Source organism: Musca autumnalis, unplaced genomic scaffold (assembly GCF_047663935.1).
Source record: "Musca autumnalis isolate F117 unplaced genomic scaffold, ASM4766393v1 scaffold_3, whole genome shotgun sequence".
Lineage (NCBI taxonomy): Eukaryota > Metazoa > Arthropoda > Insecta > Diptera > Muscidae > Musca > Musca autumnalis.
In genome coordinates this window covers 18,929,438-18,950,439 of record NW_027411866.1, presented here as the reverse complement: position 1 = coordinate 18,950,439, position 21,002 = coordinate 18,929,438, and the positions used below count along the sequence as shown (strand labels likewise).

Here is a 21,002-nt window from a genome sequence, read left to right as displayed (position 1 = left end):
CGTGGACCTACATAGCCGGCTTTCAATACCAAGCTTTCAATACCTACGTAAATATAACATATTTTCCCAAAATTTCATCAACCTACGTCAATCGGTTCGGACGCTAGAGTGATTTCCACAGACGGACAGACGGACGGACATGGCTATATCGATGTAGAATTGCACGCTGATCTAGAATATATATACTTTGTGGGGTCTACAATGATTATTTCGAGTAGTTACAAACGTAGTGACAAACTTAATATACCCCCATCCTATGGTGGAGGGTATACAAATATTTTTAAAAAATCCTCGTTTATTGAAAAAATATTTTTAAAAAATCCACGTTTATTGAAAAAATATTTTTAAAAAATCCACGTTTATTGAAAAAACATTTTTTAAAAAATCCACGTTTATTGAAAAATAATTTTTAAAAAATCCACGTTTATTGAAAAAATATTTTTAAAAAATCCACGTTTATTGAAAAATAATTTTAAAAAAATCCACGTTTATTGAAAAAATATTCTTTAAAAAATCCACATTTATTCAACGATTTTTTAAAAAAATCCACATTTATTGAAAAAATATTGAACAAATATTTTTAAAAAAATCAATTTTTTTAAAATTCCACTTTTATTGAAAAAATATTCTTTAAAAAATCCACATTTATTCAACGATTTTTTTTTTAAATCTACGTTTATTGAGACATATTTTTTAAAATCCACGTTTATAGAAACATATTTTTTGAAAATCCACGTTTATTGAAAAATATTTTTTAAAAATCCACGCTTAATGAAAAATATTATTTAAAAATACACTTTTAATGATAAATATTTTTTTAAATACCCACGTTTATTGAAAAATATTTTTTAAAAAGTCAAGGTTTATTTTAAAAATATTTTTTAAAATATCAAAAAATCCTCGTTTATTGAAAAAATATTTTTAAAAAATCCACGTTTATTGAAAAAATATTTTTAAAAAATCCACGTTTATTGAAAAAATATTTTTAAAAAATCCACGTTTATTGAAAAAATATTTTTAAAAAATCCACGTTTATTGAAAAAACATTTTTTAAAAAATCCACGTTTATTGAAAAATAATTTTTAAAAAATCCACGTTTATTGAAAAAATATTTTTAAAAAATCCACGTTTATTGAAAAATAATTTTAAAAAAATCCACGTTTATTGAAAAAATATTCTTTAAAAAATCCACATTTATTCAACGATTTTTTAAAAAAATCCACATTTATTGAAAAAATATTGAAAAAATATTTTTAAAAAAATCAATTTTGTTAAAATTCCACTTTTATTGAAAAAATATTCTTTAAAAAATCCACATTTATTCAACGATTTTTTTTTAAATCTACGTTTATTGAGACATATTTTTTAAAATCCACGTTTATAGAAACATATTTTTTGAAAATCCACGTTTATTGAAAAATATTTTTTAAAAATCTACGCTTAATGAAAAATATTATTTAAAAATACACGTTTAATGATAAATATTTTTTTAAATACCCACGTTTATTGAAAAATATTTTTTAAAAAGTCAAGGTTTATTTTAAAAATATTTTTTAAAAAATCAAAAAATCCTCGTTTATTGAAAAAATATTTTTAAAAAATCCACGTTTATTGAAAAAATATTTTTAAAAAATCCACGTTTATTGAAAAAATATTTTTAAAAAATCCACGTTTATTGAAAAAACATTTTTTAAAAAATCCACGTTTATTGAAAAATAATTTTTAAAAAATCCACGTTTATTGAAAAAATATTTTTAAAAAATCCACGTTTATTGAAAAATAATTTTAAAAAAATCCACGTTTATTGAAAAAATATTCTTTAAAAAATCCACATTTATTCAACGATTTTTTAAAAAAATCCACATTTATTGAAAAAATATTGAAAAAATATTTTTAAAAAAATCAATTTTTTTAAAATTCCACTTTTATTGAAAAAATATTCTTTAAAAAATCCACATTTATTCAACGATTTTTTTTTAAATCTACGTTTATTGAGACATATTTTTTAAAATCCACGTTTATAGAAACATATTTTTTGAAAATCCACGTTTATTGAAAAATATTTTTTAAAAATCCACGCTTAATGAAAAATATTATTTAAAAATACACGTTTAATGATAAATATTTTTTTAAATACCCACGTTTATTGAAAAATATTTTTTAAAAAGTCAAGGTTTATTTTAAAAATATTTTTTAAAAAATCAAGGTTTATTTTAAAAATATTTTTTAAAAAATCAGGTTTTATTTTAAAAATATTTTTTAAAAAATCCACGTTTATTGAAAAATATTTTTAAAAAATCCACGTTTATTGAAAAATATTATTTAAAAAAATCCACGTTTATTGAAACATATTATATAAAAAATCCACGTTTATTGAAAATATTATTTAAAAATCCACGTTTATTGAAAAAATATTTTTAAAAAATCCACGTTTATTGAAAAAATATTTTTAAAAAATCCACGTTTATTGAAAAAAATACATTTTTTTAAAACCACGTTAATTGAAAAATATTTTTTAAAAATCCACGTTTATTGAAAAAATATTTTTTAAAAATCCAAGTTTATTAAAAAATATTCTGTAGAAAATCCACGTTTATTGAAAAATATTCTGTAGAAAATCCAAGTTAATTGAAAAATATTCTTTAAAAAAATCCACGTTTGAAAAATATTCTTTAAAAATCCACGTGTGTAACAATATATCAATAAGTCTCAGACATGAACCTTTCGCCGGTAACAATACCCCTCATACCCTAGACATCAACATTCATTATTCTGTCGGTAAGAATTATCTACGAACCCAAAAAGACCCTACTCATCATATTTATGTCCTTGACAAATAGTCTTTAAATAATATTCTTTAAATAAAATATGCTTAAGAAATTTTTGAAATTCCTCTTATAAATTGTTCCCAATAGTTTTCGGCTTTGTTTGTCCATCCCTGTGCTCTATCTTTCGTTATGGCCTTAAATTACGAACATTCATTCACTCTAACTTACCTGCAATAACTTTCTTGGCCAACGATTCCGTACAAAATGTCTGACGCTTCAGGGGATAACGTATCGCAATAAATCGTTCGATGGTAAAGCATACAGCTATGTAAATTGATATATAGGCTATAAATGATGGAGGTGGACGCACATACACACATTTATATGGTGGAAAGAACACGCGAAAAGATACACACAACATTGCAATAACATGATAGAAGGCATCATGTGTTTTTATGCACAGCCAAACAGCCAGAAGCCACAAACATCATCATCAACGTCACCATCCAAGTTCCATGAGGCCACACAGCAACCGGAAAAAATAGCATCGTAAAAAAGTAGAACATAAAGTAGAGAAGAAAAACGATGAAAAAATTGTTAGCATTTTTCAAATATCATTTCAAAGTGAGCCAAGAACGCTTCTTTTTTGCCAGCTACAACTTCTTTTCCATAGAAAATTACTTCGATTCTTATGCTGAAACTGTTCGTTCATCCATAACTTACCGCAGGCATCACACAACCATGTGAATGTTCCATACAATTCCCAATAGAGTTTGACATGAAGATGTATGTACTGATAGTGTTGGAAGGAGAGCAGAAGGCCCATGGTCAAGAAGAATATATCGGTTATGGCCAAAGCGGTTAGATAAATATTTGTGGTGCATCGCATACGTTTTCTGCAACAAAGATGAAAAAGAAAAAAAAATAACGTTAGGGAAAGAAAGAATAATAAAAGCAAAACTAAGATTACTGTGGCTATAAAGTAGAGGAAGTTATTATGCGTATGCCTTATAGTTTCATGGTATAAGAAATTTTTTATGGAGCCGGATAAGAGTTTTTTTCCTTAAAAAAATAAGACAGTAAAGTGCCCTGGCTTTGGGAAAGTGATGCGCAAAATTATCCACCCATTAAGGAAACTAGTATCCTCAGATCTATGGTAGTTGGTTATTATCGGGAAAATCCTTTAAAAGGATTCTTGAAATTCCCTTTAAAAGTTTCTCAATCGTCATCCAAGACTCAAAATATCAATGATTTTTGTGGTGAAAATTCTCACCATACGTATGGTTTAACGGATTTGCAATAAATATTAATATTATTATAATAAATATTAATCTATTTATAAACGAAAAGTAAACATTATGTTGTATTAAATAATTTTGGCCAAAAAAATTTGAATTGGGACAACTGTGCATACCCAAGAAATGAACTTTCTGTCGATAAAGTTACCCTTAAAATCATGGGTATGAACCGTTGTCGATAACAGTATTTACCGCAACCCAGACAGAAACCACCGGTCGTTAATAACGTTCATAGCAACGAGCATCATTATCTGCACTGAAGGCCAAAATTTCCAATATATGTATGTCGCAAATGCGAAGATATATACGAAAGGCTGATCGGACTTTCTGGCAGATAACAAGGTCTTCTTATAAAAGACCACAAGGTCTTGTAGAAGACCACAAGGTCTTTTTAATTAAATAAGACCTTATGCGATAGGTGTTCTTATGAAATTTCACAAGGTCTTCTTATAGCAGACCCCAAGGCTTTGTGGTATAAAACTTTCGAAATATTTTTTAAAATCTCCAGGTTTATTTAAAAACTATTTTTAAAAAATGCACATTTATTTAAAAATTATTTTTTAAAAAATTCACGTTAATTTAAAACGTTTTTAAAAAATACTCACGTTTTTGTAAATATTTAAAGGAAATAAAGTTTATTTAAGAATTTTTTAAATTAATTTACCTAAAAAAATTGTAAAAAAAATCTCGTTTATTTAAAAAATACTTATTATTTAAAAACATTTTTTTAATATTTAAATTTTTTAAAAATGATTCTTAAAAAAACCAAAAAAAAATATTTATAAAAATTCACGTTTCTTTTAAAATATTTTTAAAAATCCCCGTTTATTAAAAAAAATATTTTCAAATATCCACGTTTATTAAAAACAAATATTTTTAAATATCCACGTTTATCGAAAAAAAAAATATTTGTTTTAAATCCACTTTTATTTATAAAATATTTATTTAAAAAAATATTTTTAATAATACACGTTTATTTAAAAAATATATTTTTTTAATTCACGTTTATTTAAACAGTATTATTAAAAATCCACGTTTATATTTATTTAAAAAATATTTATAATTAAGTTTTTGTCGACCTTTGATAATTTTATTATTTTTGTACTTTTTGTTCGGCTTTAGGTCCTCTTTTCAATAAAACAAAATTCTATTTGTTTTTATTTACTCTGTTTATTTCCAATATTTCGGACGTCTTCGACGACCATCATCAGGGATCTTTTTTGATTAACATAAAAACAAGAATATTAATTATATAAATTAACAAGTAAAAAAGCATTAAGTTCGGCCGGGCCGAACTTTTCATACCCTCCACCATAAAATATTCATTCCTGTCCCCAACTTTAAGTGAGTACGTTAAAATGTCAGATAATGTACATAAAATGCTTCATTCGGGAGGCCCTTTTTTATGGTGCCTATATCTAACTGTTGACAATTTTTGGTGGGCTAGAAATTGGGAGGTACTGTTATATAGGGGTTATAATAAAACATGGGTCTATGTTGAGAGTTTTTGATGGGAGCCTTTAATGTCAAATAATAATTATTTAGCTAGAATCCTCAAAATATCGAAAATCGGTACATAACGTGGGAACTTCAAATGGCATTAGCAGCTAGTTCGGAGGTATCTGGGCTATACGAAAATATGAACTTAAATGAACAATTTTTGTTGGCTTTTAAATTTCAAATTACAGAAAGTTCGTCCAAAAATAAAGCTAAGGTACGGAAAATCGGGAGGTTTGTTTTGGGGCTATACAAAAACATGGACCTACGTTCGGTTAAACATTTTGAGTAAAATCCTCAAAGTACCGAAAATCGGGAAATATCGTTATATTGGGGCTTTGTTGAAAATTGTTGATGTGTGGTGACCACTACAACCTTCAAAGGTCATATTACAGTTAGTTCGGTTAAAAATTTTAGCTAAAATTGCCAATTACTGAAAATTGAGAGGTACCGTTATATGGGAGCTATATCCGAACATGGACCTATGTTGACAATTTTTGATGGAGAGGTGTTGTGACCACTAAGAACTTCAAATGTCAAATTACTGCTTGTTCGGTATAATATTGTAGCTAAAATCATCAAATTACTGAAAATCGGGAGGTACCGTTATATGGGAGCTTTCTTGACAATTTTTGGTGGAGAGGTGTGGTGACCACTAAGAATTTCAAATGTCAAATGTTCAAATTACAGATAATTCGGTTAAAACTTGTTGGTAAAATTCTCAAAATTTCTGAAATCGGGCGGTAACGTTATATGGGGGCTATTCCAAAACATGGACCTATGTCCACTAGTTATCTAAGTTCATTGACATTTAAGAACCCTAAATGTCAATTGATAGCTAAATCGGTCTGAAAATGTAGATAAAAACGTCAAAATGTCGTAAATCGGGGGTACCGTTATATGGGGGCTATACCAACACGTGGACCTAGGTCCACAACTTTTGTTATATAAGTTTAGTTACACTTAAGAATACTAAATGTCAAATTATAGCTATATCGGTCTGAAAATGTAGATAAAAACGTCAAAATACCGTAAATCGGGGGGTACCGTTATATGGGGGCTATACCAAAACGTGGACCTATGTCCACAAGTTTAGTCACATAAGTTTATTTGCATTTAAGAACTTCAAATGTCAAATTATAGCTTCATCGGTCTGAAAATGTAATTAAAACCGTCAAAATACCGTAAATCGGGGGATACCGTTATATGGGGGCTATACCAAAACGTGGACCTGTATCCACAACTTTTGTTATATAAGTTTACTGACATTTAAGAACCCTAAATGTCAAATTATAGCTACATCGGTCTGAAAATGTAGCTAAAAACGTCAAAATACCGCAAATCGGGGGGTACCGTTATATGGGGGCCATACCAAAACGTGGACCTATGTCCACAACTTTTGCTATATAAGTTTATTAACACTTAAGAACCCTAAATATCAAATTATAGCTAAATCGGTCTAAAAATGTTGCTAAAAACGTCAAAATACCGCAAATCGGGGGGTACCGTTATATGGGGGCTATACCAAAACGTGGACCTATGTCCACAAGTTTTTTTATATATGTATATTGACACTTAAGAACCCTAAATGTCAAATTATAGCCAAATCGGTCTGAAAATGTAGCTAAAACCGTCAAAATACCGTAAATCGGGGGGTACCGTTATATGGGGGCTATACCAAAACGTGGACCTATGTCCACAACTTTTGTTATATAAGTTTATTGACACTTAAGAACCCTAAATGTCAAATTATAGCTACATCGGTCTGAAAATGTAGCTAAAAACGTCAAAATACCGCAAATCGGGGGGTACCGTTATATGGGGGCTATACCAAAACGTGGACCTATGTCCACAACTTTTGTTATATAAGTTTATTAATACTTAAGAACCCTAAATGTTAAATTATAGCTAAATCGGTCTAAAAATGTAGCTAAAAACGTCAAAATACCGCAAATCGGGGGGTACCGTTATATGGGGGCTATACCAAAACGTGGACCTATGTCCACAAGTTATGTTATATATGTTTATTGATACTTAAGAACCCTAAATGTCAAATTATAGCCAAATCGGTCTGAAAATGTAGCTAAAAACGTCAAAATACCGTAAATCGGGGGGTACCGTTATATGGGGGCTATACCAAAACGTGGACCGATATAGCCCATCATCGAACTTGACCTGCCTGCAAACAAAAGACGCATTTTCCCAAAATTTCAGCGTCCTATCTCCATTTTTGTGGATGCTAGAGTGATTACCACAGACGGACGGACGGACGGACGGACGGACGGACGGACGGACGGACGTGCTCAGATCGACTTAGAATTTTACCCTGATCAAGAATATATATACTTTATAGGGTCGCAAATGAGTATTTCAATGCGTTACAAACGGAAAAACAAACTTAATATACCCTCCATACTATGGTGGAGGGTATAAAAACAAAATTACAAAACAATATTTACTTTTTGGTTTTTATTCAACTAACAACAACTTTCATCCTATGTGGTGTTGAACTGAAGTTTTTCTCATTTTTCTGATGTTTTTGGATGACGTTTCGATAAATTTGTGCACAGTGTTCTGTGTCTGACTTATAGTTTATTCTTTTTTCTGTGGGCGTATTTATTATATGGAGCATTTCTAATATATATCGACGTTTATAATTGTCCTCCTGAGTCAAGATTTTGACGTCCTTAAAATTTGGAGTGTGCCCTGTTTTGGAACAATGTGCTGCTAAAGCAGTTTTTTGTTCAAGTGGTTTGTTTTTGGCCTTTTGATCAGACTTGTGGCCACTGAGTCTGGTTTTTAATTTAGATTTTGTTGTGCCAACATATACCATTTGGCATATGTTGGACTTGTCTCCATCACATTCTATCTTGTACACTAAATTAGATTTTTCATCGTTTGATATTTTTGATTTTGTGTTGCTGAAAAACTTATTGTTTGTGTTAGTACTTTTTAAAGCTATTTGGTACTGTTCTTTGTTGTACAAATTGGACCTGGAAAAACTTTCTGAAAATCCACGTACATATGTGGCTCTTTTGTATGTTTTTGCCTCTCTTTCTATTTTGTCAGGCTTTTTTGTTTTTGATTGTTTTATTTGTTGATTAATGGTATGTATTGGGAAATCATTCATTTGTAGAATTTTCCGAATCTTTTTCTCATTTTTGGCATGAAATGTATGATCACTAATATTGAAAACTCTGTTTATAAAGTTTGTGGCCGTATTTATCCTTATTCTTCTTGGATGTTTTGAGTTAAAATTAATGATTCTTCCCGAGGACGTAGGTTTTTGATACCAATCTACAAGAAGACGTTTTCCATGTCTCTGTACTACTGCGTCTAGGTATGGCAACTGTTTGTTTGTTTCACATTCTATTGTGAATTTGATTTGCTTGTTGAAGTTATTTAAGGCTGCTAATGTATTTTCCACCTGGTCTTTCTTAATAATACAGAAAATATCATCAACGTATTTTGTTAATAATCTTGGCTTTTCCTTTAATGTTTCCATTGTTTCATTGAGAAGTTCTTCCATTACAATGTCCGCTACAATTGGTGAAATCGGCGACCCCATAGGCATTCCCTTTTGCTGTTCATAAACTTTGTCTTTGTATATGAAGTACCTCGAATCTTTAATGCAGAGTGTTAAACTTTCGATAAAAAGGTTCAAAGGAATATTAGTATGTTTTTCAATGTGTATCCATTTGCTTTTAATTATATTTAATGCCAAGTTGACCGGTACGCTTGGAAATAATGATATTACATCGAAGGATATCAATATTTCATCCTCATCTATGTGCTGCTTGTTAACTTTGCCTTTGAATTCTTCTGCATCTTTGATATTATATACAGATTCTTGGGTTAAAGATTTTAAAATGGAAGATAAATACTTGGATAGTTCATACGTTGGCGACTTTAAGCTAGAACAAATTGGACGTAGAGGAGTTCCCTCCTTGTGTATCTTTGGCAGGCCGTATATTCTAGGCGCTACCGCTGTTTTATTTATCAATCTGTTTTTATCCACTTCATTGATTAATTTCAAATCAAACATCTTCATAACTAACTTGTTGTTTTTTTCCTGTAGACCAGTAGTCGGATCTCTTCGCAGTCGTTTATATGTGCAAATATCCATCAGTATTCTGTTCATTTTTGTTTCATAGTCAGATTTTAACATTGCCACCGTCTTACCCCCTTTATCTGCGTTTAGTATTAAAATATGATTATTTGCTTTTAAAAATGTTGTTGTTTGGCGTACTGTGTCCAACACAAACCGATCTCTTTTTCCCAATTTCATATTTCTCATTTGTTCATTTATGAGATTAACTAAATTAATTCTAGCATTTTCTTGCTCTTCCCGATTTTCTAACGACTGAATACAGTCCTCTCCCTCTGCTATTATGTTGAACAACGGAAAAGTTGTCTTCGTTGTTGGGAGAGAGAATTTTGGGCCAAGAAGAGATCCGACTACTGGTCTACAGGAAAAAAACAACAAGTTAGTTATGAAGATGTTTGATTTGAAATTAATCAATGAAGTGGATAAAAACAGATTGATAAATAAAACAGCGGTAGCGCCTAGAATATACGGCCTGCCAAAGATACACAAGGAGGGAACTCCTCTACGTCCAATTTGTTCTAGCTTAAAGTCGCCAACGTATGAACTATCCAAGTATTTATCTTCCATTTTAAAATCTTTAACCCAAGAATCTGTATATAATATCAAAGATGCAGAAGAATTCAAAGGCAAAGTTAACAAGCAGCACATAGATGAGGATGAAATATTGATATCCTTCGATGTAATATCATTATTTCCAAGCGTACCGGTCAACTTGGCATTAAATATAATTAAAAGCAAATGGATACACATTGAAAAACATACTAATATTCCTTTGAACCTTTTTATCGAAAGTTTAACACTCTGCATTAAAGATTCGAGGTACTTCATATACAAAGACAAAGTTTATGAACAGCAAAAGGGAATGCCTATGGGGTCGCCGATTTTACCAATTGTAGCGGACATTGTAATGGAAGAACTTCTCAATGAAACAATGGAAACATTAAAGGAAAAGCCAAGATTATTAACAAAATACGTTGATGATATTTTCTGTATTATTAAGAAAGACCAGGTGGAAAATACATTAGCAGCCTTAAATAACTTCAACAAGCAAATCAAATTCACAATAGAATGTGAAACAAACAAACAGTTGCCATACCTAGACGCAGTAGTACAGAGACATGGAAAACGTCTTCTTGTAGATTGGTATCAAAAACCTACGTCCTCGGGAAGAATCATTAATTTTAACTCAAAACATCCAAGAAGAATAAGGATAAATACGGCCACAAACTTTATAAACAGAGTTTTCAATATTAGTGATCATACATTTCATGCCAAAAATGAGAAAAAGATTCGGAAAATTCTACAAATGAATGATTTCCCAATACATACCATTAATCAACAAATAAAACAATCAAAAACAAAAAAGCCTGACAAAATAGAAAGAGAGGCAAAAACATACAAAAGAGCCACATATGTACGTGGATTTTCAGAAAGTTTTTCCAGGTCCAATTTGTACAACAAAGAACAGTACCAAATAGCTTTAAAAAGTACTAACACAAACAATAAGTTTTTCAGCAACACAAAATCAAAAATATCAAACGATGAAAAATCTAATTTAGTGTACAAGATAGAATGTGATGGAGACAAGTCCAACATATGCCAAATGGTATATGTTGGCACAACAAAATCTAAATTAAAAACCAGACTCAGTGGCCACAAGTCTGATCAAAAGGCCAAAAACAAACCACTTGAACAAAAAACTGCTTTAGCAGCACATTGTTCCAAAACAGGGCACACTCCAAATTTTAAGGACGTCAAAATCTTGACTCAGGAGGACAATTATAAACGTCGATATATATTAGAAATGCTCCATATAATAAATACGCCCACAGAAAAAAGAATAAACTATAAGTCAGACACAGAACACTGTGCACAAATTTATCGAAACGTCATCCAAAAACATCAGAAAAATGAGAAAAACTTCAGTTCAACACCACCAGTCACATAGGATGAAAGTTGTTGTTAGTTGAATAAAAACCAAAAAGTAAATATTGTTTTGTAATTTTGTTTTTAATTTATATAATTAATATTCTTGTTTTTATGTTAATCAAAAAAGATCCCTGATGATGGTCGTCGAAGACGTCCGAAATATTGGAAATAAACAGAGTAAATAAAAACAAATAGAATTTTGTTTTATTGAAAAGAGGACCTAAAGCCGAACAAAAAGTACAAAAATAATTTAAAAAATATTTTTAAAAATCCACGTTAATTTAAAAAATATTTTTAATAATCCACGTTCATTTAAAATATTTTTTTAAACAACGTTTATTTTAAAATATATTTAATTTTAATATTTAAAAAATATTTATAAAATACACGTTTATTAAAAAAATATTTTTTTACATCCACGTTTATATGAAAAAAATATTTGGATAAAAATCAACGTTTATACTTTTATTTTTTTATATTCTTATAAAAATCTACGTTTAATTAAAACATATTTTTTTAAAATCTTCGTTTAATTAAAACATATTTTTTTAAATCTACGTTTAAATAAAACATATTTTTTTAAAAAATCCACGTTTATTTAAAAAATAAAACCAACTTTTATTTAAAAAAAATATTTTTTTTAAATATCCACATTTATTTAAAAAAATATTTTTTTAATATCTTCGTCTATTTATTTTTTTTTTATTTTCACGTTTATTTAATTTTTTTTTAAATCCACGATTATTTAAAATTTTTTCATTCCACGTTTATTTAATTATTTTAAATCCACGATTATTTAATATTTTTTAAAAAAATCCATGTTGAAGCAATCCATATTTCAATAATTACACTTTAATGCCCTGTACATTTCAATAGTAACAATATTCATAGTTTTGTACCTTTGTCATTGTGAGTTTGTAAATATTCCAATTCCCCATTGTGATTGATTCATTGTATTTTAAAGTTAACTGACAGAATGCAACTATGTAAATAATTTATTCTACTACTCTTGTAAAACAACCCATTAATTCTTACTTTCGATATACCATTTTATGCAACTGTAAACTATTAACGCCCTACTATTTCTTCTCACGATTAGTACTTAGGCTAGAACAAAATTCAATAAAATCGCTCAGTTTGTGATCTACATTCTAACGCGTTACATAACCATCAGATAAGATCACAAGGGGTGATCTCCATTCTAACACGTTATGGTAACTATCAGATAAGATCACAATGAGACAATTTGTCCGTCCGGCAGTTTACATCAATCCTCATTTGTGTTTTCCTGAACAATCGACACCAGATTGTTATAATGTTTATTTGAAAAAAGAATATTTTAAGAAAAAAATCCACGTTTATTTGAAAAAAAATATATATATTTTTAGAAAAAAATCCACATTAATTTGGAAGAAAAATATTTTAGAAAAAAAATCTACTTTTATTTGGAATAAATATTAAACAAAATCCATAAAAATTGAAAAAAAAAAATATTTTAAAAAATCCACTTTTATTTAAAAAAATATTTTAAAAAGCCACGTTTATTTGGGAAAAAAATATTTTAAAAAGCCACGTTTATTTGGAAAAAGGTATTTTAAAAGATCTACGTTTATTTGGGAAAAAATATTTTAAAAAATCCACGTTTATTTGGGGAAAAAATATTTTAAAAAGCCACGTTTGGAAAAAATAATTTAAAAAAAAAACATATGGAAAAAAATATTTAAAACCCCACGTTTATTTAAAAAAAAAAAAAAAATAATTAAAAAGAATCACGTTTATTTGGAAAAAAAAATATTTTAAAAAATCCAGGTTTATTTGGAAAAAAATATTTAAAAAAAATTCACTTTTATTTAAAAATCCACGTTTATTTGGGAACAATATTCGTTAAAAAAGTCCACGTTTATTTGAAAACAGTATTCTTTAAAAATCCCCGTTTATTTGGGATTCTTTCAAAATCACGTTTATTTAGACAAATTTTCTGTAAAAAATTCAAGTTTGTTTGGAAAAAAAATATTCTTAAAAACATCGACGTTTATTAAAAGAAAATCTTTAGAAAATTCACGTTTATTATTTTTTGTAATGGAAAATTGTAGTTTCAGAATGCGCAAAAACTTCCCAGGTGTAAGCACCTTCCATTTAATGTTGCTTCAGGCGCACCGTGATGTTAAACAGTAGCTCCTTTATATAACAGTTTCATTGATATAATTTGCATCAAGGGAAAGGTCAAGAGTTCGTTTTCAAGTTTAGTTTTCGTAAATTGTCCGAATATGACCCCAGAATTTAAATTATTAATAAAAAATAAATTTGAATATTTTTCCCACTTAAGTTATGGTACATTTTACACGCTAAATACTATCCGATAGTTATCAACAATTATTGGCACTATCCTTGACCAAAAACTAATTTGGGTTATGACGACATTTTTATTTATGAATAATGTGCCGTTTTTTTAAATATCGCAAAGGGAAGTACACTGCCCCCTTCGAAATTCAAGAAAATATGCACCCTGTTTTCACCGTAGCCATTCCTGTATATTTTCTGAAAATTTCAGCAAAATCGGTTCAGCAGTTTTGTAGATGTAACATATTTACAAACTGGACGTGGGCAAGTCTGTGGGCCCTAAAAGAATAGGTAAGGTCGAAGACACAACCACATTTATCTCGAAAATTTATTTCCAAACCGATACATACGTAATTATTGTAAATATAGCATTTTTAAAGAACGTTTATTTAATTTTTCTTTAAATCCACGTTTATTTAAAAAATATTTTTTTAAATGCACGTTTATGTAAAAATGAAAAAATATTTTTTAAAAAACTCCCCTTTATAAAAAAAATATTTTTTAATCCATAAACGTGGAAAATATTATATAATATATCAACATTTTTTAAGAAAATATTTTTATTTAAAAATATTTAAAAATATTTTTTAATCCATAAACGTGGAAAATGTTATATAATATATATCAACATTTATTAAGGAAATATTTTTATTTAAAAATATTTTTTAAAAATCCCCGTTTATTTAAAAAATATTTTTTTTCACATCAAAGTTAATTTAAAAAATATTTTTTTTAATCCACGTATATTTAAAAAATATTTTTTGAAATTCCACTTTATTTAAAAATATTGTTTTAAAAATCCACGTTTATTTAAAAATATTCGTTTAAAAAATCGATATTTATTTAAAAAACATTTTTTAACAATCTACGTTTATGTAAATAATATGTTTTTTTTTTTTAAATCCATGTTTATTTAAAAAAATATTTTTTGAATACACGTTTATTTAAAAAAAATATATTTTTTTGAATCCACGTTTATTGAAAAAAATATTTTTTTTTTTGAATCCACGTTTATTGAAAATATTATTTTTTTTTTTTTTGAATCCACGTTTATTGAAAATATTATTTTTTTTTGAATCCACGTTTATTTAAAATATATTTTATAAAAATCCACGTTTATTGTAAAAATATTTTTTTAAATCCACGTTTATTTAAAAAATATTTTCTTAAAAATCCACGTTTATTTAAAAAAATATTTTCTTAAAAATCCACGTTTATTTAAAAAATATTTTCTTAAAAATCCACGTTTATTTAAAATTTTTTTTTTTAAATCTACTTTATTTAAAAAATATTTTTTTTTTAATCTACGTTTATTTAAAAAATATTTTTTTTAATCTACGTTTATTTAAAAATTATGTTTTAAAAATCCACGTTTATTTAAAAAATATTTTTTTTTAAATCTACTTTATTTAAAAAATATTTTTTTTTAAATCTACGTTTATTTAAAAAATATTTTTATACCCTATACCACAATGTGGAAAAGGGTATAATAAGTTTGTTTTCCCAAAAATTCATGTAACGCCGCGAAATATTCGTCGTAGACCCCTCATGTGGTATACCAAACTTCATATCTCGACGAGATAAAGCGATTTAGCGATGTGTGTCCGTCCGTCCGTCCGTCCGTCCGTCCGTCCGTCTGTCCGTCCATTAAAAATTGTAATCAAGCTAGAGGCCGCAATTATGGACCGATTGTCACGAAATTTAGTATGGAGGTCGGGTTTGGACCAGAATAGAACTGATTAGTTTTTGGCGATGATCGTGAAATGTTAAAGGGATGAAATGGACCAAAAACAAAATTTTTGCTCGATTTTGTAGCCGCTCTGTAGGTCGCAATAATAGTCCGATCGGCGCGAAATTTTAAACGTAGTTTTGGTTTGAGATGAAGAAGTAGCGTGCAAGTCAACGGTATGATCGGATAATATTTAGCGGGTTAAATTGATCAAAACTTTTGTGTGAAAATTGGTAAAATTTCTAATGCACATCTTATAACTTTATCCCAAGAAGACGCGTTTAGTGGTATAGGGTATCACATGGTCGGCCCCGTCCGACTATAGTCTGTTCTTACTTGTTTTAATCTACGTTTATTTAAAATTTATGTTTTAAAAATCCACGTTTGCTTAAAAAATATTTTTTTTTTTTAAATCCACGTTTATTTAATTTTTTTTAATCCTCGTTTATTTAAAAAATATTTTTTTTAAATGCACGTTTATTTTAATATATATTTTTAAGAATCCACGTTTATTTAAATTTTTTTTTAAATCCTCGTTTATTTAAAAGATATTTTCTTAAAAATTCACGTTTATTAAAAAAATATTTTTTTTAAAAATCCACGTTTATTTAATTTTTTTTCAATCCACGTTTATTTAAAAAAAATTTAACAATCTACGTTTATATAAACAATATGTTTTTTTTTTAAATCCACGTTTATTTCTTTTTTATTTTTTTTATTTTATTCTTTCAGTGAATGCAATTTTAAGCCCTAGGGCCGATTATAATTAAATTACAAATTAAACTACTCCAAGTTACATATAAAAATATTGTTATCTTAAAAATAATATTGTTATCTTAAAATAATAATATTTTAAATATATTTTTTAAGAATCCACGTTTATTTAATTTTTTTTAATCCACTTTTATTTTAAAAATATTTTCTTAAAAATCCACGTTTATTTAAGGACTATTTTTTTTAAATCCACGTTTATGTAAAAATGAAAAAATATTTTTTTTACAAAAATCCCGTCTATAAATAATTCCCGTTTATAAGAACAATATTTTTTAATCCATAAACGTGGAAAATATTATAAAAAAATCCACGTTTATTTGGAAAAAATATTTTAGAAAAAATTCACGTATATTTGGGACAAAATTTTTTTTTTTAACAATCAACGTTCACAATCCACAATCCAGAAATTCATTCGTTTTTGAAAAAAATCTTGAAAAAATCCTCGTTTATTAAAAGAAAATCATTAGAAAATCCACGTTTATAAAAAAACATCTTTAAAAATCCCTCATTTATGGAAAAAATATTCTTTAAAAAAAATTAAAAATTCTTTAGAAAATAAACGTTTATTAAAAAATCTGCCTTTAAAAAATGCTTTAGCAAATCCACAATGATTGAAAGAAAAATATTTATACTCTTTAAAATTTATTTATTTATTGTTAAATGTGTCTCTCATTTCTTATTTCCTCTTATAAAAAAATTACTCCAAGCTTTCAATTACCTCAGCCATAACAAGTTGATGTTTATGTTTATAACTTCCATATTCATGAACGTCAATTACTTATTTCACTCCCTTCTTTGGTTTGTAATTCCCCCTTCATTGTTGTGTTATAGATTGGCATCTTTACTTTCTACTTTCCTAATAGTTTTTCTATTAAAATTTATTTATTTGTCAATAAGTTTTTATATAAACGGTTCTCCTTTTTCACTTTTACACGCAGCCATTCGCATCACTCTAATTCAGCAACATGAACGCATAACATTTGATTGCTTGAGAGCAGCACGCTGAGCCATACGTCTCGCATGCATTCATAACCTTTGGTTCCTTGAGAACTTCGCTATGGGAGGTCACCCCCTATTATTTATTTTTCTGTTGTAGTATTTTTTTTTTTTTTTTTTTGCTTTCTTCCATGGAAGTTACAAACACGTCTTCATTACAATTTTCTCTTTATGTTACTACTTATTCCGTATAGATTCCATCTCAATTTCTTCTTGTTTTTTTTTATTCCTTACCTTCAATGATCTAAATTGCCCTTCCATTAGTAATACCCACTAACATTTATTGTAAACGAAATGTTGAAAGAAACAAATTACAGGAAAAGTCGTGGAAACTACCTTTCCCCCAGTTTAAAGGTGGAGAAAGAAATATAAATTCAAGGAAAAATTATTTTTAAACCGTTTAGGTATTGAATGTCATTTAAAAATATCTTCAAGTATTTCCATTGAAATATAAATGGCCAGGGGAAAAAACTCTAAGGGGATTTAAAGGAAAAACTAGGATTCCGAACCAATATTAGGTATGATTGAAGTGAAGATGATATTTATTTTTTCATAAAACTAAGAAATGAAAAAATATAATACTTATATGTAATATGAATTACAAATTATTAATTTTAGGTGATTGGATGCTACATGCACTCCGAAACGTATGACTAACGACAACACTCATACGCACAGTGATTACAAAGAGAAAACTTATATTATTTTTAAATGATTTCTTCTACACTTGATGTTGCTCGACAAAAAAATTTGTCTAGCCCTGGAAAAGATCAAATCGGATGTAAGGACGTATTCAAACAGTGATACTCGTAAACATAGCATATACCACACTAGAGAAACAATGGCAAATCAAATAAAACGAACCTAGAATATGTCTGGAGGGAATAATTCGATGCGCAAAGTTTGGACCAAATCGATTGTTTCCTTCGAGAGTTACGGTTCACAGTTACAGAAAATTTTGAACTTTTGTAGGGGAGTTACCCAAAAGCGGTTCACTATTTTGGGTGCAAAAATTAGGTTCGAATTGGTTGATCCGCTCAAGAGTCATTGTGCGCACCAGCCAGACAGAGAGACATACGGACGTAAATGGCTAAATCGACTCCAAATTGTCTGAAACAGATTTCGTCCCAAAATACTTGGGATATAAAACCTTTTTTTGATGAGGCACATTTTTGGTCGTATCAAAGAGTATATCCCCTCGTTAGCCTAACGGCGAGGGTATAAAAAGTCAAGATGGGAAAATATATTTCGAAATTGAAAAATATTTTTATACCCTCCACCATAGTATGGAGGGTATATTAAGTTTGTCATTCCGTTCGTAACACATCGAACTAATCATTTGCGACCCTATAAAGTATATATATTATTGATCAGGATAAAATTCTAAGACGATCTAGCCATGTCCGTCTCTCCGTCCGTCTGTTGTAATCACTCTGGCGTCCGCAATAATTGAGATAGGGTGCTGAAATTTTGCACCCGAGGGTCTTTTTTCCATAGGCAGGTCAAGTTCGAAGATAGGCTATATCGGTCCACTCTTTGGTATAGCCCCCATATAACGGTACCTCCGGATTTGAGGTATTTTGACGTTCTTCGCCACATTTGCAGACCGAATTAGCTATCATTTAGCACTTAGGGTTACTAGTGATCACCAAACTTATATCCCAAAGGATATGGGCATAGGTCCATGTTTTGGTATAGTCCCCATATATCGGTACCTCCCGATTTTCGGTATTTTGAGAATTTTAGCTACAATTTTTAAGCGAACTAGCTGTAATCTGCCATTTGAGGTTCTGAGTGGTCATGAAATATCTCCACCAAACATCGTCAAGATAGTTCCATGTTTTGGTATGGCCCCCTTATAACCGTACCTCCCGATTTTCGGTATTTTGAGAATTTTAGCCACAATTTTTAACCGAACTATCTGCAATTTGACATTTGAGGTTCTCAGTGGTCATGAAATATCTCCACGAAAAATCGTCGATATAGGTCCATGTTTTGATATAGTCCCCATATATCGGTACCTCCCGACTTTCGGTATTTTGAGAATTTTAGCTACAATTTTTAAGCGAACTAGCTGTAATCTGCCATTTGAGGTTCTTAGTGGTCATGAAATATCTCCACCAAACATCGTCAACATAGGTCCATGTTTTGGTATAGCCCCCATATAACGGTACCTCCCGATTTTCGGTATTTTGAGAATTTTAGCCACAATTTGTAACCGAACTATCTGCAATTTGACATTTGAGGTTATCAGTGGTCATGAAACATCTCCACCAAACATCGTCAAGATAGTTCCATGTTTTGGTATGGCCCCCTTATAACCGTACCTCCCGATTTTCGGTATTTTGAGCATTTTAGTTACAATTTTTATCCGAACTAGCTGTAATTTGACATTTGAGATTCTCAGTGGTCATAAATCATCTCCACGAAACATCCTCCACATAGGTCCATGTTTTGGTATAGCCCCCATATATCGGTACCTCCCGATTTTCGGTATTTTGAGAATTTTAGCTACAATTTTTAACCGAAATAAAAATATTGTTTAAAAAATCCACGTTTATGGAAAAAATATTGTTTAAAAAATCCACGTTTATGGAAAAAATATTGTTTAAAAAATCCACGTTTATGGAAAAAATATTGTTTAAAAAATCCACGTTTATGGAAAAAATATTGTTTAAAAAATCCACGTTTATGGAAAAAATATTGTTTAAAAAATCCACGTTTATGGAAAAAATATTGTTTAAAAAATCCACGTTTATGGAAAAAATATTGTTTAAAAAATCCACGTTTATGGAAAAAATATTGTTTAAAAAATCCACGTTTATGGAAAAAATATTCTTTAAAAAATCCACGTTTATGGAAAAAATATTCTTTAAAAAATCCACGTTTATGGAAAAAATATTCTTTAAAAAATCCACGTTTATGGAAAAAATATTCTTTAAAACATCCACGTTTATGGAAAAAATATTGTTTAAAAAATCCACGTTTATGGAAAAAATATTGTTTAAAAAATCCACGTTTATGGAAAAAATATTGTTTAAAAAATCCACGTTTTATGGAAAAAATATTGTTTAAAAAATCCACGTTTATGGAAAAAATATTGTTTAAAAAATCCACGTTTTATGGAAAAAATATTGTTTAAAAAATCCACGTTTATGGAAAAATATTGTTTAAAAAATCCACGTTTATGGAAAAAATATTGTTTAAAAAATCCACGTTTATGGAAAAAATATTGTTTAAAAAATCCACGTTTTATGGAAAAAATATTGTTTAAAAAATCCACGTTTATGGAAAAAATATTGTTTAAAAAATCCACGTTTTATGGAAAAAATATTGTTTAAAAAATCCACGTTTATGGAAAAATATTGTTTAAAAAATCCACGTTTATGGAAAAAATATTGTTTAAAAAATCCACGTTTTATGGAAAAAATATTGTTTAAAAAATCCACGTTTATGGAAAAAATATTGTTTAAAAAATCCACGTTTATGGGAAAAATATTGTTTAAAAAATCCACGTTTAAAAAAAATATTTTTTAAAAAATCCACGTTTGTGGAAAAAATAT

General features: G+C 28.4%; 1 protein-coding gene across 2 annotated transcripts in view; it reads right to left on the bottom strand.

Moving 5' to 3' along the window:
• The window catches only part of Proc-R (Proctolin receptor), a 148,374-nt gene that overhangs the window by 14,235 nt on the left and 113,137 nt on the right, over positions 1–21,002 (bottom strand). For both annotated transcript variants that reach the window (XM_073979253.1, XM_073979252.1), the window contains 2 exons: positions 3,492–3,664; positions 2,997–3,113 (listed from right to left, as the gene is read on the bottom strand). In XM_073979253.1, coding sequence (XP_073835354.1) covers positions 2,997–3,113; positions 3,492–3,664 — 290 coding nt within the window. The remainder of the gene's footprint in view (positions 1–2,996; positions 3,114–3,491; positions 3,665–21,002) is intronic.